We start from the raw sequence: 20501 nt of genomic DNA, 5'->3' as shown, positions 1-20501 counted from the left end.
CCAACAATGTGGATTCAGGCGGGGGGGGGGCCGTCCGAATGTGCATTAGCCTCAAAATCCCAAGCGGCCTTTTGTTGGTTCTTAGGGGCCCTTCGCGATTCAAAGGTGAGGCGCGGCTGGGATTTGTCAGTCCTCCCCATAGTTGTTGAGTAAACATCACTAATGCAGTATAGAAAAGTTGATGAGGGTAAAGCCAAAGGAGAGTGTGACGCACATTGAAAACCAACAGTCCCACTATAGCTCCAAGTGGTTTGTGTCTGTCACCCCAGCAGACCTCAGGGCGTATAGGTGCAAGGCGGTGGGCAATTGGAGAGACTTTCCGCCACTAGAGGCCCCAGCTACACGAATAACTTCTGAAAGATCTGTTTAAGCAGGCCAGGTATTATATATAGTAAAGCAGGGGAGTGACAGCGCGCCCCAGGTCACAAAGGTACAGTCAATAAGCGCCACTCGGGAGGCCAGACAGCCAAGAGCTCCCACACAGCAACCTCTGCCACTAGGACCGATGCCCACTTAATCTAGGCCGAGGACTCGTGGCCTAAGTCCGTTATTATGCTGAGGAGACGCAGAGGGCTGCAATGTACATGCGACCTCACTAGCGATCCACTCCGTCACCAAAGGTAAATGCCAGGGGACTCCAATCAGCCATCTCACAGCAGGCGCATCAATGGCTCCCTCCCCGGTCACCGCGCCTAAGCAAGGCCCGGCGCGGGATGCCCCGCACCAGCTGCGGCTCGCAGGACACGACCCGACACAAGGCCTGACCCCGCCTCTGCGGCCCAGGCTTCCGGCGGGCCCCGACCCCAGTCACCGCCACCAGCGCCGACGGACGCGCAGGGATTCAGATGGTCGCTCCGACACCCTCCGGGAGGATCTCCCCGGCCTCCAAGGTCCGCCGTCTGGTTTTCTCCTGGGCACCGCCGCTCACTACAGCACACCGGTGGACTCACCCTCCTCAGGCAGCAGACATGGTGAGCAGCTCACAGTCTCGCCGACGTCTGGTTCGTACTGCACAGCAGCGTAAGCAGTAGCCGCCGCAGGTCTCAGCCCCCAGATGCGCAAGGGGAGCTGTGCAGGAAACGGCGCGTGAAGATCTCATGCAACAGAGAGGCCTACCGCAGTCTGCCAGCTGCCGTTTTCTGCGGCGCAGCGTCTGAGCGAACTCTGTTCATTCGGCCAGCAAGAGGAAACCTGCAGGTCCGCAAATATCTTGTACGGGCTCATGTATAGGCTCAGCAAGCGAGAAGGTCACCTCGTCAGATAGCAGGTTTCATTTTGTAACCTCCCATGGCGACATCCCCTGTTACGTGTGTTGTTACTCGGTAGGCTTTAATTACAGCCTCCGAGCACTATTTTCTCAAATAGCTTTGTCCTTCCTGCTTTTGCAGGCAGGGCAAGCTCTATCCTAATGCTTTAAAAAAATCTTTTATAGCATGGGCACCGAACTCATTTGCAATACAATAGGTCTCAAATTTGCAAGAGTGTAAGCTATTGGCATTATAAAGGACAATGCCTTTTATTTATCTGTTTTAAAAACAAAACATAAATAAAAGGCATTGTCATTTACAATGTCAATAGCTCAAACTCTCTTAAATGCGAGACCTATTGCATTGCAAATCCTTGTTTAATATGTTGTCCTCTTAAATGCATACGTTGGTCTTTGTATGTGAGTTTTACCATTAAAGGTTTTGAGTGGGTTTGGGGCTGATGAACAACATTTTGGTTCATCTTAACAGACTGGTGTAAGTGATGTGGAAGGTGTGGGTTACACCCAAAGAGTTTTTTTCATGGGGTCAGGGTGGGACTTACAACTTTTCGACCTAACCCGTGCAAATGTGGTATGTGTTGCCTCTGCGTGGTTACCACTTGGTTTTGAAATGAATTTTGACATTGATGTTTATGTGCAGGTTGCAAATGCATAACGTGTTTGCGTTATTAGTATCTTCTGCGTGTAGAAAGGTTGCTTTGCTTTTCTAACTTCAGCCTTTCAAGCATGGAATTGCAAAACTTAAACGTGGCTGATTTAGACTGGACTTATATAGCATGAGCATGCTTCACACTGAAAAATATTGCAAATAGAAAGAAAGATTTTGTGCTTGTTGAGATTAACTTAAATTACAGGCTTTCTTGCAAACAGACTAACTAAATGTGAACACACCTTGTATTTCCTTTTTCAATTTCAGGCACCAAGTAGTCTAATGGAGACCCTTGAACAGCATTTAAATACGTTAGAAGGGAAGAAATCTGGCAATGGGTATGTATTTAGATTTTGGATCTAGTTTTGAAGATATTTTAGTTAGCATTCAACCCTATATGTCTTGTGCATACGGAAACAGTGAGATGAGTGGGCTTTTCTAAGGAAATAGTGAACAATAACAGTGGAACTTGTTGCGATGTGTATAGAAATGAGTGACGCGAAAGAGTGTTGTAAGAATTATTTTTAGAGAAGGCTCCATACACAAATAAACAAGGGTCTACGTTAAGTATTTGCTCTTAGTTCCGATCATTGATGGTCCTAATATGCCACTATATTAACCACTGCACTCCGAAGTGATTGATAAATGGTTTGTGAGAACTGGTAATGAAACATGAGAGAAAGTGACCATTACAAAAAAGTAATGTTGAATGGTGAGAGGTGGGGGGACGTAGTGCAATAACTGTGGGTGGTGGAGAGAACAACACAGAGTGAGGGCGATATTAAGGGGAAGCACAGTTACATGCATTTCCATGGCGTACTAAAAGAAAAAGAATAAATAACTCTGTGAAGGACACAGGTTCATCAGATCATCAGAATATAGAAAAGACGAAATGCTTCTGAAAAGGGACAAAATCAGAATAGGGTGAGAGGAATACTATTGTTTAGGAAGAAGGTAAATGATATATAGAAGAAAGCCATTAATCAAGAGGGAAGGGCAGACTCCAACACTGCTATATGTATACATTTAAAGGCATTAAAGGCAATCGTTCTTCGATAAATTGACTTCTAAGGTAGTTTCTAGATGAGACTTAAAAGAGCGTCACATGTAGGTCTTGCTTCTGTCTGGTGTTGCTTGGGTAGAGGTGGGAGTTGACTGCATTTTTTTCAAATATCATTTTTTCCAAACCAGTTTTCTCTAGACATGGAAAAGAGATATGTTTTTCTGGATTTTAAATTTCTAGTACATGCAGGTGTAAAGGTAAGATAGTGAGAAAATCGTTTTCCAAGGTATATCTATCCACTTTCTCTTTTAAGGCTGTAGCTCTTTATATTTACAGCTTAACAGTTTTTTTTCCATATTTATTAGGCTCTGGGTAATAGCCAGCTCACAATTTCTTCCATCCAACAAATTATTTTATCGAGTTGTAAAGAACTTGGTTGCATAGCGCATTTGTCATCCGACAGGATGTCGCATCAGGGGATGTGCTGCTGCAACCCTCTTCTAGTAGGGCACATGCTGTGCCTGTGAGAACCGGACAATACTTCGCTTTCAGCATTTAAATTCCCCTTCGAGTTTTTTTATCTTGGCTGCAAACTCCACACTCCTGTCCCGAACTGTAATGTTTTATCCACTTTTTCACGTAACATAACAATACATTTGAACAAGCTTTTTTTTTATTTTATTTTTTTTAATCCTCATCTGCCCAACACTCGTTCCATAGATGCAAAGAAACACACCAACCACCTCACTGCCTTCGGGAGCAAGGCCCTGATAATTGAGCCGCTTTGCAAACTAGGCAGAATTTATTGCGGGTTGGCGGGAGATGTAGTGCACCTTGTTGACACTCCTCTAGGCAACTTCATGCCTGTAGGGCCAGTAAATAAAACACGGAATCGGGGCAAACCACTAGATTGAGCCATGGAGTAGGTGGGAATAATCATTGGACCTTTGGGGGAAAAAAAAAAAAAAGATTCACTTCCAGTCTATCAAGGGTTTCCAAAAGGATGGGCACTGGGTGGTACCGGATCTGGCCAGATCTAGCTTGGATGTTTCGTAAAGAGACGTGAGCCAGGCGGAGTGTGCGGGGGGGGATGGTATCTACCCAGTGTATACAAATCTGCCGTCTCGCCAGAAGGATAGCATAGAATAAGAAAGACCGCACAACCCCGATGATGTTCTGATCTAGGCCAAAAATAACTAATGATAGCGTAAGGGGAATGTTGGTTTTGAGAATTGAATCCAGGGTGACTTTAACCTCTTTCCAATAGGCGATTATGTGGGGGCATTCCCAAAACATGTGGATATCTGAGGCTGCTGGAAGTTGACATTTGTTACAGCATTTCCCTTCCTGATATTTAGAGAGACGTAGAGGGGAGAGGTATGCCCGGTGTAGAGTGAACAGGTGGTTTCGTCTCAGCCAGGCAGGTTTGACAAGTCTGTATAAAAGCGAAAAAGATTTTATCCACAGGTCCTCGTCCGATAACACGATTTCACTTCCCCATAGCTCCATTGGGAGGTTGAAATCTCCATCTATCTCCTCCTGGATGGACCAATACCAAAAAGCAACCTCCTTACCCCCTGTCTGTTTTTCGTCTAAAGTACATTTGAACAAGCTTGTTCCATAAAGTGTGTTGAACATCACCCCTCTCTTGGGTGCACTGCATGCCCATTTAACATTCCAGCTCCATGGAGATGCTATGATTCCTCCTGTTAGATGGTTTCCACTAAAAAAGATGGGACTGAATATTAGTATGGCATAGCTACAGAATGTAGGGACGGAGTCTATCTACACCATCAGAGAATGTTTGTCCAATTTCTAGCTAGCTCAGTGTCTCACTCAAATACCTAACCTTCTTGGGGTGGCCAGTGACTTTGGCATCCAAACATACACCCCTGGAGGATGTCCAAGGGAGGGAACTAGAGACTATGGGGTCTTAAGGGTGAGCTGGCCACCAAACACAATGTCTTTAGCAAAACAAAGACACCCAAGATTGTATTTTGCTTATTACATATCCCTCAGGATTCTACCCGAATCAGTCTACTATTGGACATACACAAAAATGTGACGTGATATCCTTAAACTCTACCAGGATCCATCCTCTTTTTTCAAAAGGTATGTACTGATGCATCTAAAAGTATCCAAGCCCATAACTAAGGGTATCACAATGCCCAATTTCTGACAAGCAACTTGTGCATCTTCCCTGGGAAAGGTTTGTAACAATGGGGCTATTGGTGTGATGACAGAAATAAATGGGAAGGATTGTTGCTTGGAAGTAGCTCTAGAACTTTGGGTTCTGGTGTTATTAGTTTTCAGGTCAACAGTTCCATGATATTCCTCTTTCCTAGGGCCAGAAGTACAGGATACTATGGGCTTAGAAGATTTGGAGGTCAAAGTGAACTGATCTATCTCTGAAGGCCAAATGCTTCCATGACCCTCTTCTTAGCTGTCTCTGAGCGATGTCTGATGTGTATGTGACCTCTGTATACTATGTTGAAGCCTTTGTGTGATCACACTTCCTCCATCATCAACCTCTTTTGTAATTCTACTCGCTTTATTTTTACTTCCCTTAATTGTTTTTGTATTGTGCACAAAGACCCTAGGCCGAGGCGATAGAACTCTTTGCAGAACAGATAACGTAGCTAGCGTTGTTAGGAAACTGTCTGTTCACAATATACTTCTAAGGAAATAGCAGTTAATTTGCAAAAGGGTGCAATTGGTTTAGGATATAGCTATGACAGTGTGTTAGAATGAGGATGGTTTTCTACTTCAACCGATTACTCTAGTAAGCGTTTCATGTATATTAAATGAGTCTGTTCTTTTATATTGCAAAAGCCTAGGATACAATTTCCACAAGTGAAGATATAGGTTTGGTCTTTTTGTAGTCCGAAGTTAGTAGGTATGCATTAAAATATATTCTGGTGGCTGGAAGACTAATATGATGGTTGCTAGTTAAGACGTGCAAAAGCCTACAATATAAATATTCCCAAATTTGGTTTCCGAGATGACTGTACCTGCTACTGAGTTCTGTAGATCTGCTGTCAGGAAAAGCTTAATGTTATGTATATGTTGTGCTTAGAATGTAGAACTACCATCTGTTCTATTCAGAGCTGTAGTCTTCTGGAATGCTGTCTCCAAGGGAGTTCCATGATGACAGTTGGTATGGAGGACTGAAAATGGAGGTTGCTAATCTTGGTTGGTGAAGAATCTAACTATTAAAGCATCAAGAGACACTTACCAGATTGTGCCTTCCTTTTTGTGAGTGATGTAATACTGGCAGCAAAGAGCCTGGGAGGAGACAGGCGTTTGAAACCTCACCAATACCCACGTTGTACACCATTTGAAGTAAACCCTCCACCTTGCTGCTGAACAACCCCAGCTGGCCGAACGGTCTTCTATTTATGAAGGTATGTCTCATTGGACCGCGGTATCGTGGTTAATTGAGATTTCTTGTGAGCACCGTCGGACTTGCCTTGCGCCTTACAACCTGCGCTCACTCCTCAGCCATGAGGCCGACCTGCTTGCGCTGCGGGAGAAGCATGCAGCACCATTGAGGTTTTTGCTCAAGTGTGGTGGCAGAGAGCGGTTCAAGCAGTGGCATAGATAGAACTTTGGCCACCCGTGACGTCCGCAGGTAAGAGCAGGGGCTCGGGGGAGGATGCCGACCTCAAAACGAATGCATCCCGGGGCTGAACACTCCCCGACCCCTTCTTGCTATGCCACTGGGTTCAGGAACAGTTTCTTCTTGTGCTCAAGGGGCAGCACATGGCACACCGGCAGCACACACTCATGGTGATGTTGCATCACCCAATGGGCAATGTAGCGTCCATCTTGATTTGGGACATTGTGGGAGATATAGTGCGTTACATGCACAATACCTTGTTACTCGTGCAATGGATGCAAGATCAATGTCGATTCACTTACGGAACTTGGAGCATCTCTACCGGAGTGAATGTTTTCCAGTACCCTGTGGAGTTGATTATTTTTATATCTGTATTGGGAGTAGTGCTTGCTAACAACCACTTTCCTGTTCCTTTAAAAGTGTTAGAATTTTTTCTCCTGGCATTACTATTAATTTACAAAGAGTGACTCACTTATTGGTATCCATACTGGTATAATCCATTTCTTCTGTGCTTTCTACAGCTTTCAACCCCAACATAACCTTCAATGATGGCAACGGCAATAATGTCTTCACCTCCTTTATTTTTATCTGATAAAGGGGAACCACTTATACTGTGGTAGAAGTGGGAAAAAACTTTTGATTCTTGCCTTGTAGCTATGGGGGGGGGGGGTGTTCTGCTGGTAGGAAACTAGCAGTTCTGCTGTACAATTTAGGGGTAGGTTGTAACATTTATCACAGCCTCTGTTGGAAATGCTTATGGAGAACCACAAAATGCTTATGAGATGTCTGTATTAATGTCAGAAAAACACTTTGTGGTGAAGATCAATGTGGTGTTAGAACACCACAAATGTTTTACAATGCCTCAACGAAGAGGTGAAAGTTTTGAGAATTACGTGGCTTTCCTGCGAACACTAGCATGCGCTTGTGAATTTGATCTTCTAACTGATTCTCTAATCTGGTGTAGTGTAGTTCCTGTATCCCTAATAGGCTCTGCACATTGGAATAATATACACTATAATTTTGACATAGGACTGAGGTCCATATGTCTCTATTGAGTACATTAAACGTAATTACTTGTGTGTGCCAGCTAACTCAGAGGCCACTAGAAACTTTCTCAAATGAACAAGAAGGGATTAGTTTCTGACAACCGCATAAACATGACAACTTTGCTTCCCTTAGAGGCGGAACAATATCTTCAGAGTCGTGGAAACAATAGATAACCGTTTCACTCAGTCAATCGTACATGCTTTGTTTCTACAGAGTTGCACAGAAATAGAGAGACGGGCGTTTCAATAAAAATCGGTTTATTGAATAGACTTCTCTCTCACGCAAGAGCTATGAACTGCTACCTTCGTAAGACAGAATGCGAAGAATAATGCGTACAGCATAAACAGTAATATAAAATAATACTGTAATAGCATGGTCTTTTGTTATGACACATATAAAAATACATACATAAATAACATAGGCTAAAATACTCAGCTGGTGCTTCTAAAATAATCCTACCCCAGTGTACCTAACCTAAGTCTAGTATGAGGGAAGAAGTAGGTGCTCTTTTAGCTGTAGTTTAGTTTAATTTTGCCAAGAATTGCCAAACGTTTCTCTAGGTTCTAATCCGCTCCATACCTTAGAATGAGAGAGGTTGGTATCTCTTTCCCGGGACTCGATTCTCTAACACCCCGCAAGGAGAGTCAAACACTGGAGCAGGATTCTCGGCAGGGAGGATGAAGGCGTCTGGTCAATGCGTCAGTTGGGGGAATGACTTCCTTCGGGACTTGCTGTGGCAAGCCGCGTAATGCAAGTAGGCAGCCGAACCGCACCGTGCCTTGCCATAGCAAGTGAAGGTATATTTATACCTTGAAGGTGTTTAGGAATGCCAGTATTGACATAGAAGTCGGGCGTATGATTGTCATGAATGAACCCCTAAGGAATAGATGTTCATGCATAATAAATGACTTCTTGGAGAAATCAATATCCAGGAAAGGGGAAGTCCTAAAGGCTTAAGAGTCTGGGTTTCCAGGAACCCATTGTGATGTAGATGAACGGATTTAAGTAGCCATGCCTGTATTTGGGTAGATGGACTATGCCTAAATAAGGACTGGATTTCTATGCCTGTATAAGGGCAATGTGAAATGTATCTATATAAGCATGAATCGGGGAATTCATACGGAATCTAAATCGATTCACAACACTGGGATAAGTTGGTGAGATGTACCAACAATGTCAGGGTTCAAGAAAAGTTATTGGTAAAGAACCCGTACCTGAGAGAGGCTATTGCTATTGTTGAAAGTATAGAGAGCACAAACACATGGATGCGGAGATGTGTGTTATACCTCCACCTTTTCAGTATGATTCCACTAAGGTAGGCCTTAATTAAATTACAGGAGAAGTTGTTGATGAAATCAAATCATATGGGAAACAGATTGGCAGTAATAATAAAACGAGAATAGTCAAATGAAATGTTATTGATGTGGTAACTCAGGACACTCTGCAAATAGTTTTCAGTACTATGCCAGGAATTCCAATTGCAGGAAATGTTGGAAAAGAGGTAAATATGACTGTTTGTGAAGGGGACAAGCGTCATACTGTTGATACAGTAAGTGAAGATCTCAATAAGATGGTTTTAATAATTTAGCCAATTTTGAGTAAAGTTGATGGGGGTCTCTTGATGATGCCTGAATGTCACATTAAGCTGGATGATAAGGAAATAGTAGTCCTAGCTGATTGGGGTTCACCTTATACCATGGTAGGTGATACAAATTGTGAAAAAGATTTTGGTCATGCGCACATTTCCCTTCTTCTACCGGGCATTCGTCCTGTAAGCTATGGAGGTTGCAAGATTGATGTTTTGGGATATGCCATCATGAGGATTGTTAATGGACAAGAAAACCATGGGGAAGGTGTATGTGGACAGACAAGGTAACAACTTATTAGGTTGGCATCATGAATGAGGTAGGGGGATAATGTTGAATCTCAGTGCCTTACAATCGGTCATGACTGTAGCAGTGGAGCAAGAGTACGGTGACATACTTTCATGTTCCCCAAGTTTATTCAGTGGCAAATTGAGTATTTTCATGTTGGAGTCTTTGAAGAAAGATTGGCAGATGGACTGAAGAAGGCATAATTGAGGAGATTGAATCCAAAGAATGATATTGGCACCTAAAGAAGGGGGTAAGCAGATCAGAATGGGTGTTGACCTTGAGAGATTTGAACCAGCACTTATGGGTTGATCGCTAACTTCTGCCCAACATCTCGGAGGCTCTAACCTTCCTTGGTGTTGCCAGATTGCCCAGTTTAGTGGACTTTTCATCTGCTTATAATCAAGCCAAGCTGCATAATGAGTCCAGATACTTAACATCATTCACCACACCTTTGGGGGCTTAGTGTTTCATTAGGATGCCTTTTGGTTTGGAGGGTCATTCAAGCATACTTTTCTTTCAGGATGGCATCCTGATTTATGGGAAAGATGGTGCACTTGTGGAAGTGTTGAAGAGATTGGAAGTGGCTGGACGCCCGTAAATCTTGAGGTATATTGGAGCTATGATTGAAACTTCTGAGATGAGATGAGAAAGAGTTGGCTAGGTTGGCCTTTCACAGTTTGTTAATGAGGTGTGATGTGAGCTAGTTAGGCAGAGTGTTGCTTTGGACCATTCCAACTTAGTGGTGTGAGAAGAATGGCATGGCATGGTAAGGAAGTGCTTCCTTAATCAAAGAGTGTATATGAGTTTTTCTGGAGTAAGATTCTACTATACCTCTATAGGGCCTGGTGTATATTTATTTTACCTTTTCAGTGTGACTATGGTTCTATTCACCCAGTAAAGCTCCTCTTTGTTATTGATCCCCTCTCACTTTTTGTACCCCACACGTTACTTTTTAAAATGGGTTTATTCCATCTGTAGGGTGAATTTCAAAGTGAAAGTTAAAATGCAAGGGAAAGTATGGGAGCCGAGGAAGGTAATGCTGCACAGCTAGGCAAGTTTGATTTTTAATGGCATCTGTGCAGGAAGGAGGTACAAGTGAAACCACAGGCTGTGCACATCACTGCAACATTTAGCACTGCTGCAAGGTGTGTGGACACATTCAAACCTAAAGCCCAATCAAACAGAAACACATTTCGAAAATTTTAAGTAGTTTTAGACACAGCACTGGGGTGTTGTACCTAACTCCATTCACTTGACTCCATTTCACCTCAGACCAGTGCTTCATGCTTTCTCCACTTCATCTCAGTAGTAGTCCTCACACTGTGATCCACCCCTCACTCACAGAGGCAGGGATATAGTTGCTCCATTATATATTTTACATCTCTTCTCTCTTCCATAATTCAAAACATCCATGATTGAGTCATATATAGTGCACCACACCATCCAACCAGCTGTGGATCAAGTTGGGTGTGTGATGCTGGGGAGAATGCAATACATATTAAAATAATACAATTTTGTTCAGGGAAGTAAAATGACTCATTTAGAAGTATTTTACCTTCAGGAAGTGTCTGACTTTTAAATTTTGTTTCCCGTTTTCATGAACGAGTAAGATTAAAACAGTTCATAAGATCATGACGTGTTTTTCCCTTAAATTCTATTTTGGCTGAATCCTGTGCACGTTTAGCAACTCAAAACACAAACGCACATTAGCTCCTCCAACAGTTCCAAGTTCCACAGAAGTATGATGAATGTCACCAACTGGATGAAGGACAACTGGTTCAAGCTCAACATGGACAAGAAGGAAGACCTCCTCTTTGGGAACAACGCCTCACCATGGAACGACGCATGGTGGCCTGCTGAACTCTGCCCATTCACTGCTATCATAGACCACACCAGAAAACATGGCATCATCTTAGACAGTAAGCTATCTATATAGAAACAGGTGGCTCCTAGTCAACACTAGGAGGCCCTCCTCACTAGCAGACTGGACTATGGGAACACACACTACATAGAAATCACCACATGATTCCTGACGAGACTACAGACAACACAAAACTCAGCGGCAAGGCTCATCCTCGACCTTCCCAAATGGACCCACATCGCACCCCACCTAAGGTATTTACACTGGCTCCTGATCCAGAAGACATAACAGTTTGAGATATTGATCCATGCATACAATGCTCTGCTCAATGAAGGACCAGCATACATCAACAAATGAATGACCTTCTACCACCGAACAGACACCTGTAATCTGCCTCACTCTTCCTTGCAGACCGATCTGCCGAGGCAAGGGCGGAGGATGCCCCATCTCACACTTGGGGGCCAAAGCTTGGAACAGCCTTCCTCTGTATCTCAGGACCACTTCTTCACTCTGGCAATTGAAGAAAGGACTCCAGACCTTGTCAAATGAAAGGAGCACCACGAAGCAGTGAGCATCTCCAGCCCCTCGAGACCCGCACGGGTGATTTGCCATGCTTTTTAAATCCTTGATTGATTCATTGATAAGCTGTTCATGTCAAATTTCCGGATATTCTTTGAAAAAAGCAGTTTGATAAATTTGTAAAGCAAATATTAAGTGCAAAATGAAAGTTCAATCGCCATGTACACTGCCAAAAAACGATGTGGTAATTGTCTTAATTAGCAAAACTATTTTAATCGCTAACATTAACTGCACAATATATATATTTTTAGCTGAAAGATGTCCTTCATGGTGAATATTTGTGTAGCTATCTTATTACCTACTGCAAATTGTTAACATAAATTTGGCCTGCTCCTCTTAAAGGTCCTAATCCTCCACATTGGAGCTACCAGTGATACTGACATCAGCAAATTAAATGGGAACATTAAAACGTGACACTTAAATAAAAATGCTTGCAAACACAATCAAAATTGATCTCATTCCTTAGAAAAGCAGTTTTACGTGTGGTATTAAGTTTCATCCTAGGGCAAAAAGGAATGACCACATCTCACCTGTACTATTTAACACTCTTCTATTGAAGCCAGAGCGATGTACAAAACAGTGTGCATCACCCACAAGGCCCTTCACACGCCTACTTCACATTACCGACTGCCAAGGTTTAGATTTGGGGAGGTCTGGACCATCTAGGAATACTAAAGCTCTCCTTCTAGAACCACTGACCTTTAAAAATGAACAGGTTATGGCCCAGTCTTTTTCAGGGAGTGCGATAAAAGTCTGGACCTGTTTACCTCTAAGCCTACATACCACTGCGTTACTGGCAAAATTTAATTCCAAACTGAAATCCCCTCTATTCGAAAGAGACTAAAATTAATTTATCTTCTTAATAAATAATGTAGCGTGATATGTTCTGCTTTGATCCTAGCCTTTAGGATTGTGATGCTATTTGGTGCCTTCGTAGATTTGCATTTGTTTTCATTTCGTTACTGTATATTTATGTCTGTGTAATGTGAATGTTGCATTGCAATTCTCTGCTTGCACTGTAAATTGCTCTAACTTCGGGGCAATTCTCTCACTTGTCTATGCCCAGAGACTTGCCTCTGAAGCTCGATTAATTTTTGCCACCATTCGAGCCTTAACCTTGTTTCATTGTGTCGATCGTTATTCAGGACTATGCAAGCTATATGCCTTAGGCAATGCTCTAATTCTATTGTAAAGTGCCCGAACACCTTTGGGTAATTTCTGCCCTACTAAAAAAAAAAAACCAATGTAAACGTATACATCAATATTAGGCATAATATTTGAAAGGCTTGTATAGAAAATGAAAATTTAATACAATATGTACGTAAATATTCAGTGTTCGAGATATATAACAAAAATAATAAACACTGGTGAGTACTTTAGTATACATGCCAGTACACTTACACCAGATTTGGAAATAGAAACTGCAAAATCATGACACTTTCTGTTTGCTCCTTTTATACACATGAATTACAAAGGACATACTCCAGCAGGCTGAAAGCCATTAGTTATGTTCCGTAGTCTCACGAGAACTAACCAGATCCTATTCCAGAGCTACCAAGCATCATATATGAAACTCTTTATGTGAAATCCGCACCGCTCTCTCTACCACTATCGCTTCACATAGCAGGCCATTGTGTCATTCTCAGTGGTGGTGGCTGCAGACTCACTGCTTTGTTTATTGGTGTTGCTACCTTGAGGTGTGAGACTTCTAGTAAAGGGGAACATGGTATCACTCCAACAGGTTAACAATCCAGACGCGAAATGGCTGTGCAGTGGGCTGATCCAAATGCTTAATGGCAAAAAAGCCAATAGCTGTAGAAAACTGACCCATTGACCCATTCATGTATGATGTGCTGCAGGCTGAACCAACATGTCAATTATACGTAAAGTGACCAATGCATAAAGGGGACAGACCAAAAGCCCCTCTGAGTGTGTCTATGTATGTGTTATAAGAGTACATTTTTGGTGAAAATAAGAGGATGAGTGACGGGTAAAGCTGTCTCTAGGCCACATCTAAAAAGGCAGAGCCTCATTGAACCATGCCATCAGCGTTATACTACAATCACCGGATTGCCTCAAAACCTAACCTAGCTAAGGAACATTTCCACATCATAAATGGTTTCTAGATTTCCTGTGCTCCAGTGCAAAGTATTGCTCACCCTCTTTCTTTTTGTGAGGAATTGGCATTATTTCAACTGCAAAATCAAAATCCAAAATTATCCCCTCAGTCATTTTGCCGAAAACCTCTCCACTCCATCTTTAACTAAATCTAGTCCATGCATAGTTAGCATGATACTCAGCCTTAGCTTTGTTATCAGAGGAAGAGATATCAGAAGCCACTAAACACAACCACTGATCTGGCTGTCTCCAAGATTTTAGCCGTGCAGGTTGGCCCCATGATCTTGGGTTCTTGCTCCTTACTGAACTAACCACTTTGTTCAACCGCTCCCTAACTTTGGGTATCTTCCCTAATCAACGGAAAACTGATGCAGTTAAACCTTTATTATAGAAGCCAACCACTGACCCGATTAATTTATGCAGCTACCTCCCATTTCCCTTTTCCTTACTGATACATTAAATGTGGCAAAAGAATATGGGCACCATAGAGAAAAAATGAAACTGTAGCGACTGGCTATTATACAAATCCACAGATTAATTAATGATTTATATATTTGTTTCACTAAATCCACAGGAAGGGGTGTCAGATCCACCAACATTCGCTTGTTTACAAAATATCTACCTTTAAAAAATGCATTCTTTATTAAGGCATGTATATTGAAAATAGTAAATTTAGTACCTGCTCCTCCGTACCCCCTCGTGGCACAGCACTATGAAAGATTAGTAGTTAAGATAAACCTGATAATTAAAACAGATTCTTCATCCACCAAAAATATGAATTGCAATCCAAAATATTGTGCCACACTTATGGGTGCCAACCCCCTTAAGATTTCATAAAACGATATATCTTATTTAAACACATTTATTATATATCAAGGTGACTGATTAGTGTTGCAGTAGATTAAACCTTAATTTGTGCAGTGTCATCCTCACTCACCTCCCTTGATTTCTTGCCTGACTACCCTTTTTTGCTCTAAGTTACAACAGTATACCTGTCTATCAGACCTGCAGATGACAGTACACTAAGAGATGGCTTTGAATCTTCCCCTTTCAAAACTGACTTTCCTCGACCAGCCTCTTTCAACCACGAGCTTGAGGCTCTGTCAACCATGTCTTTGTCCAGACCAGTGCTCATCTAACGCTCTTGGGTGTTTGAGTGTAGTCTTGCTCTGAACAGCATGAGGGGCTGCTTTACAACTGTAGACCTCACTGGCCTCTCTGCTGGATGCATCCCATGTGTCTCACTGTAATGTGCTGATGCTGCATCCATTAGCTCACTAAACCCCGACCTGTTGGCGTTGCCAATGCTTGTTTGGCTTCTTTTCAAGGAAAAGGCCTGTACTTTTGTCTAGTCCTCAAATGTTACTTCCGCAAGGAGCCTGGGCCGGGGAAGGCCAAGCCAAACCCAATAGAGGCCCGGGCCAAAGGCCGCCCGTAGGCAGGAAGCCACTCCCCCGGGGCACAAGCCCGGGAAAAAGGGGTGACTGTGATTGGGCGCCCCAGGTTTAACTCTGCCTCCCCCAATGAGGGAGAGCAGATGAGGGAGAGCAGGCCGCAAACCATGGAGGAGATTAAGAAGGGGGCAAGTAGCCCCCTCGAGCATTCAATCCCGTCTGACTGCAAGAGAAGAAGGAATCCCACCCACCCACTCCAGAGAAAGGCAGAAAGGCGGGCGTAGCAGCCGCAAGGGTTTGAGGTGAGGCGGTAAAGAACTTAGAAGGATTGAAAAAGGAGAGATCTTGCTAGAAGTAGATGGAAGGCTCATGCAGTGTCCTTAGGATGCCTCACGGCAGGGACGAGCAGGAAGCAAACCGTAGCAGTAGCCGCAGAGAGAGTAGATGGAAGTCTCCTGCAGGGCCCTTGGGATGCCTAACGGCAGGGGTACCAAAGGGGTGCCAAAGGAGCGAGATTTAAAACTCCGCTGGAGGCTGGATACAGGAGGTGTTCATGTGGGGTCCCTGGGATGCCACACGGCAGGGACCCCGTAGAGCAGTGAGGAGCCAAGGTAGCACTGAAGGCAAGCGGGACAGCACTTGCGGCCCGGGCAAGCACCCACCAAGTCGGTAGCAAGTTGGAGCCTAACCCCTGGGCAACAGTGGCCGTGGTATTGGGGCTCTCCCTCCAAAAGGCTATCTGTCTGAAAGCAGATAACAACCAAATATGGACTGAATGAGCCATGATGGCAAATCGTTAAATGAGGCAACAAACTGTTATGTATAACCACGAGAAACAAATGTATAAAATGTTTGTGTTTAATAAACTACAACATTTTTGGGAACCAAGAAAGTTGTCCATGTCCATGATGTGTTCAAAGGTCAAAAGGGTGCAGTTGGAAAGGGACCTAGGGAGGGGGAGGCAACTCGCCACCTGGGAGGGGTTTGAATCAAGCCTCCGCTACTGTTAAAGCCACACTGGAAGAATGAGTGAAGCACTGTGCACAATTAGGCATGATTTTGCATTATTTGTATGAAAGTGTGCAGTGAAACCTGGCTAGATCAATAACTTTGGGCAGTGAACAATTTCAGTGACATAATATTTCAACTAGAGACACACCTGTATTTTCCACAGTAACTCATGATGTTTAGTACTAATCTGAGTCAGTGGTTGCAGGTAGGGCCCACCTGCACCCATTTGTGGGGCCAGCATAGTTTTTCCCGCAAGACTTTGATCCAGTGCTGAGAGAAGATAAAACACAAAAGGAGGAAAAGAAGAGGAAGGGGAAAAACTGTGACAAGAGGAGAACGCAGGGATGAAAAAACAAACCTTCAAGAGTAAGATAAAAACAGGTAGAGGAAGTCTGGCAGTAGATTAAAGAAGCATCAGATGTAATCAAGACAACACAGCCATGGTATTTGGCACCCTGACCTAGATGGTGTTGGTCATGGGCTTCTTAGCTAAAATTTGGGACCCGACATTTATTCAATTACAATTTGAGCACTAATTGTGTCCTTTTATTGTGCTCCGCAGAACACTTTCGGAATCGCAGGCCAGTGATATTTTGAATTCCTATGTTCGGATTGTAGAATTGACAATGAATATTAACTTTTGTGTAGCCCGATTTCCATTTTCTTTAGTTCCACGTAGCCCACAAGTTTGCTGTAACTTTAAAAGTGACAGATGACCTGGTTTGAGGCACTACTTCGGCATTTCCGGATGAAATAGGGACCCTTAGAAAAGAGGGATAGATGGTGATACCTACATTACTTACCTTTAATGTAAATGTAAATATATTTCTCATGAGCAGTTGGTTAGTTTCATAATTGTTATCCTAATAGGTCAAAAACAATTATTTGCATTTAGTAATTGTTGTATTTTTATACCCCTGCTTCAGATTCTGTGAAACACTACTATCATAAGACTAGATTTTTCCTGCAGCCCACACCCTCCCTCATACTTTCAATATTTGTTCAATCTTGTGGAAAGGCAGGACGTTTAAGGATTATTTTAAAATGTTAATGGCAAAGGCACATGATTCAAGCTTTACTCTTTTCTCCACGTCTACCCGGCTCTATGGTGGTTTGTTCAGGTTCACAGTTAAAATGTGATCCTATTCTAGACAATTTAACCAAAGGTTGCCAACACTTTTGACAGTACTGTAAATACTATAGCAGACTTTACTCAATGTATCTTACGTACTCCGTTCAGGAAATGGATCATCGTTCATCGTTTATTCAATTGAAGATGTTTTTATTTCAGAAAGGGACATTACTCTGAATTGTTAATATTATATCTGGCTGTATATTTCCAACATGTGCATACAAAAATCTTGTGAATATAGTATTTTTAATTCAGCATTTAATAATAAATATTAGAACATTGGAATCCTGGGAGCTCCATTGAAAACAATGGAGTGCTCCGGGCTTATAATGGCTGGCATAAGCCTGGAGCTCCAACATTCCAATGTTTCTTTGTTCACAGCTCTGGCTGTGATCCAAGCTTCAGGGAGCCTGAGGGGATTCCAATCCCCTCACGCTTCCAAAAGGCTTTGTTTTTTTGTTAGAACATTCTGTCCTCTAGTGACAATGTTCTAATAGCCTTATAGCCCTTCGTAGATGGGCTATACCGCTATTAAAGTCCCTCTCCCTTGTTAAAGGCCCTCGCCTTTGGCTCGGGGCCTTTAACGCTGGAGAGGGCCTTTAATAGCTGGTATAGCCCTTTACGGCAGGCTATAAGGCTATAATATTATTGGAAAAACTGGTAGTTTACCATGTTAATCAGGAGTATTTATTTTAACCATTTTATAAAAAAAAAATTCAAGGGGAACGCAGAAGATCATAAACCAATCTGATCACTCCGCCGTGTTCTTTGACACACAATTTTCATTAGAGCAGAAGGTGCAATGAGTTAAGGATGTATTGCACCGCAGTGATGGCTGCCTTTTACTATTTACATGGCGTCAATGGTCCCCATTTTACTTGCCTGCCTAGAGCCCAGGGCATCTTTGTCACACCACTGATGTTTACCCAGTATTTTGATAGAACTTGAACTGAGATAAAGATTTAACAATGAGTAAGACTTTCATTACAAATGCCAGTATGTCGTAGTACATTCATGGGTGAGGATACAGAATGAGGGCAATATGATCGGTGACTTCTGTACAAAATGGGCTCCAAATTCATCCAAATGCTCCACTCTTTTTGTTAAAGTATGGGAAATGTTCACCATTGTTTACACATGTTTTTATGTGCCATACTGGCAGTGGTAGTGTGTTTGGGGATTTCTAGATTTTGGGTATGGACAGTTACAAAACTTGAAGAAAGTTTGAGATGAGTAGGTCCAGAGAAGCAATGTGCTTATTCACATCTCCCAGCAAAACCACCAGTCAAGGTTATAGGGGTGGGAGTGGGGTCATATGGGAGTTGGGTCCTATTCATATATTTTATGTGAGTCATACTTCCTTTCTGATACCTTCAGTTCCGCTGCATAATCACCTCAGGGGCAACATCATGCCTGTTTGCTGGCTTTTACTCCAGCACATATAAGGGCCAAATATGGGGCCCCCTCTCGATTTGGTCAGAGTCCAACAAAAACATAGCTTATTTGAATTTTCAATATGTTGGAAACTTATCAAAGATTTTAAATCTCTGGCTCTCTTCATTATATACTTGAATACTAGCAACTTGTAGTACATCAAACTGATGGTAGTTGAATTTTGTGAAAAATATATTGTGTAACTGAGGTTTTTCACTGCGTTTCTCTTGCATTTGACCTGGATCCAGCAAGTCCGTATGTTAGATATGTATTTTGAAATCTATCTCGTTTCTTCAGACAAAATGTATGTTTACTGGATATAAATCCCATGGTGGGGCTTCCTACATTACCTAGTTTCAATGGTGTATCTCCCCCTGCAATCCAGTAAACAAATGCACTGTAGCCCAGGAGAAGCGCAAACTACATATTCCACGTCATTGGATTGAAAGGGTAGGGAATCATGGTTGGCACCCATGATTTTACCACTGTCAAAAGTTACCAGAGAGCCGTGCTTGATAGCTAAAGACTACTATTTTTTTAAATAATCGATCTAGTTGAGTCGTAGAACCTGAAACATTTTTAAATTGTTCCCATTTTTATATGAAATATTAATATTAAAAATAAAAAAATAAAATATTCACTTTATTGAACAATGACCCATAACACTTCCAATACTCCCTCTGTGCTGGGACACGGGAGTCTCACTGCATAGTTTAAATATAAAATGCAATGAAAATATACATCAAAGAGAACATTGTACAAAGATGAAGCATTCATCGTGTATCTTTGTAATAGTCCACACCCAGGTGGGAGGGCTTTCTAAACACCAAAAGCTACACTTGAAAATGCCAGACCATTCACAATATTATGAGGATCTATCATTCTGTTAGGGTGCCTCTTTGATGCACTGCTGCAGTGAACATGCTTTCTAATTTACCCTGGTGGTGTGAGGGGTTTCTTAACATGTCTTAGGTACTTAGAATGTCTCTCTCACGCCCTCTCAGTAACAAAATATGTGCTAGGCTGGAATAAAATTGGTTGGTATCTTCATAGCCTTATACCTGCTTGCTATAGGTTTTTGTGAACGCACATTCAACGTTATTCATTGTTAAAACTCCCGGTTCTGGCTAAAGCATGATAGCTTTCTAAAACATTCCCAGTGATCGGCCATGCAACAAATATCAAACATTAACGCCCCCCGCCCCCTCCCCCGAGACTTAATGTGTGCTAGGTGTGTTGAGCATGTTTGGAATGGGATTTGAAATGCCTACAAAGTTTTTTTTCTTCTTGGTTTTTCAGTGCCTTTATATAAAGGTGAGCTTTGCATTGTTCTTTTTGGCACCATGGGGCACATTTGGGATGGAGGATTCCACTACACTCAGTTTCCAGACTGACATGTGATGCAGTGTACATTTGTTTTAAATCTCAATTTAAGAAGATCAAAGCTGTATTTGCGTTCAGGAGGTTATCCGAACTGATGAAACTTTCCTTTTTTTGTGCTTCTCTGGACTGA

General features: G+C 42.5%; 1 protein-coding gene across 10 annotated transcripts in view; it reads left to right on the top strand.

Moving 5' to 3' along the window:
- The window catches only part of SNAP91 (synaptosome associated protein 91), a 797825-nt gene that overhangs the window by 403251 nt on the left and 374073 nt on the right, over window positions 1-20501 (top strand). For all 10 annotated transcript variants that reach the window (XM_078648151.1, XM_078648145.1, XM_078648146.1 and 7 more), the window contains exon 10: window positions 2184-2254. In XM_078648151.1, the coding sequence (XP_078504277.1) occupies window positions 2184-2254 (71 nt within the window). The remainder of the gene's footprint in view (window positions 1-2183; window positions 2255-20501) is intronic.

This window comes from Lissotriton helveticus, chromosome 6 (genome assembly GCF_964261635.1).
Source record: "Lissotriton helveticus chromosome 6, aLisHel1.1, whole genome shotgun sequence".
Classification (NCBI taxonomy): domain Eukaryota; kingdom Metazoa; phylum Chordata; class Amphibia; order Caudata; family Salamandridae; genus Lissotriton; species Lissotriton helveticus.
Note: the sequence above shows the minus strand (reverse complement) of the source record. Positions and strands in the feature narration are given on the sequence as shown.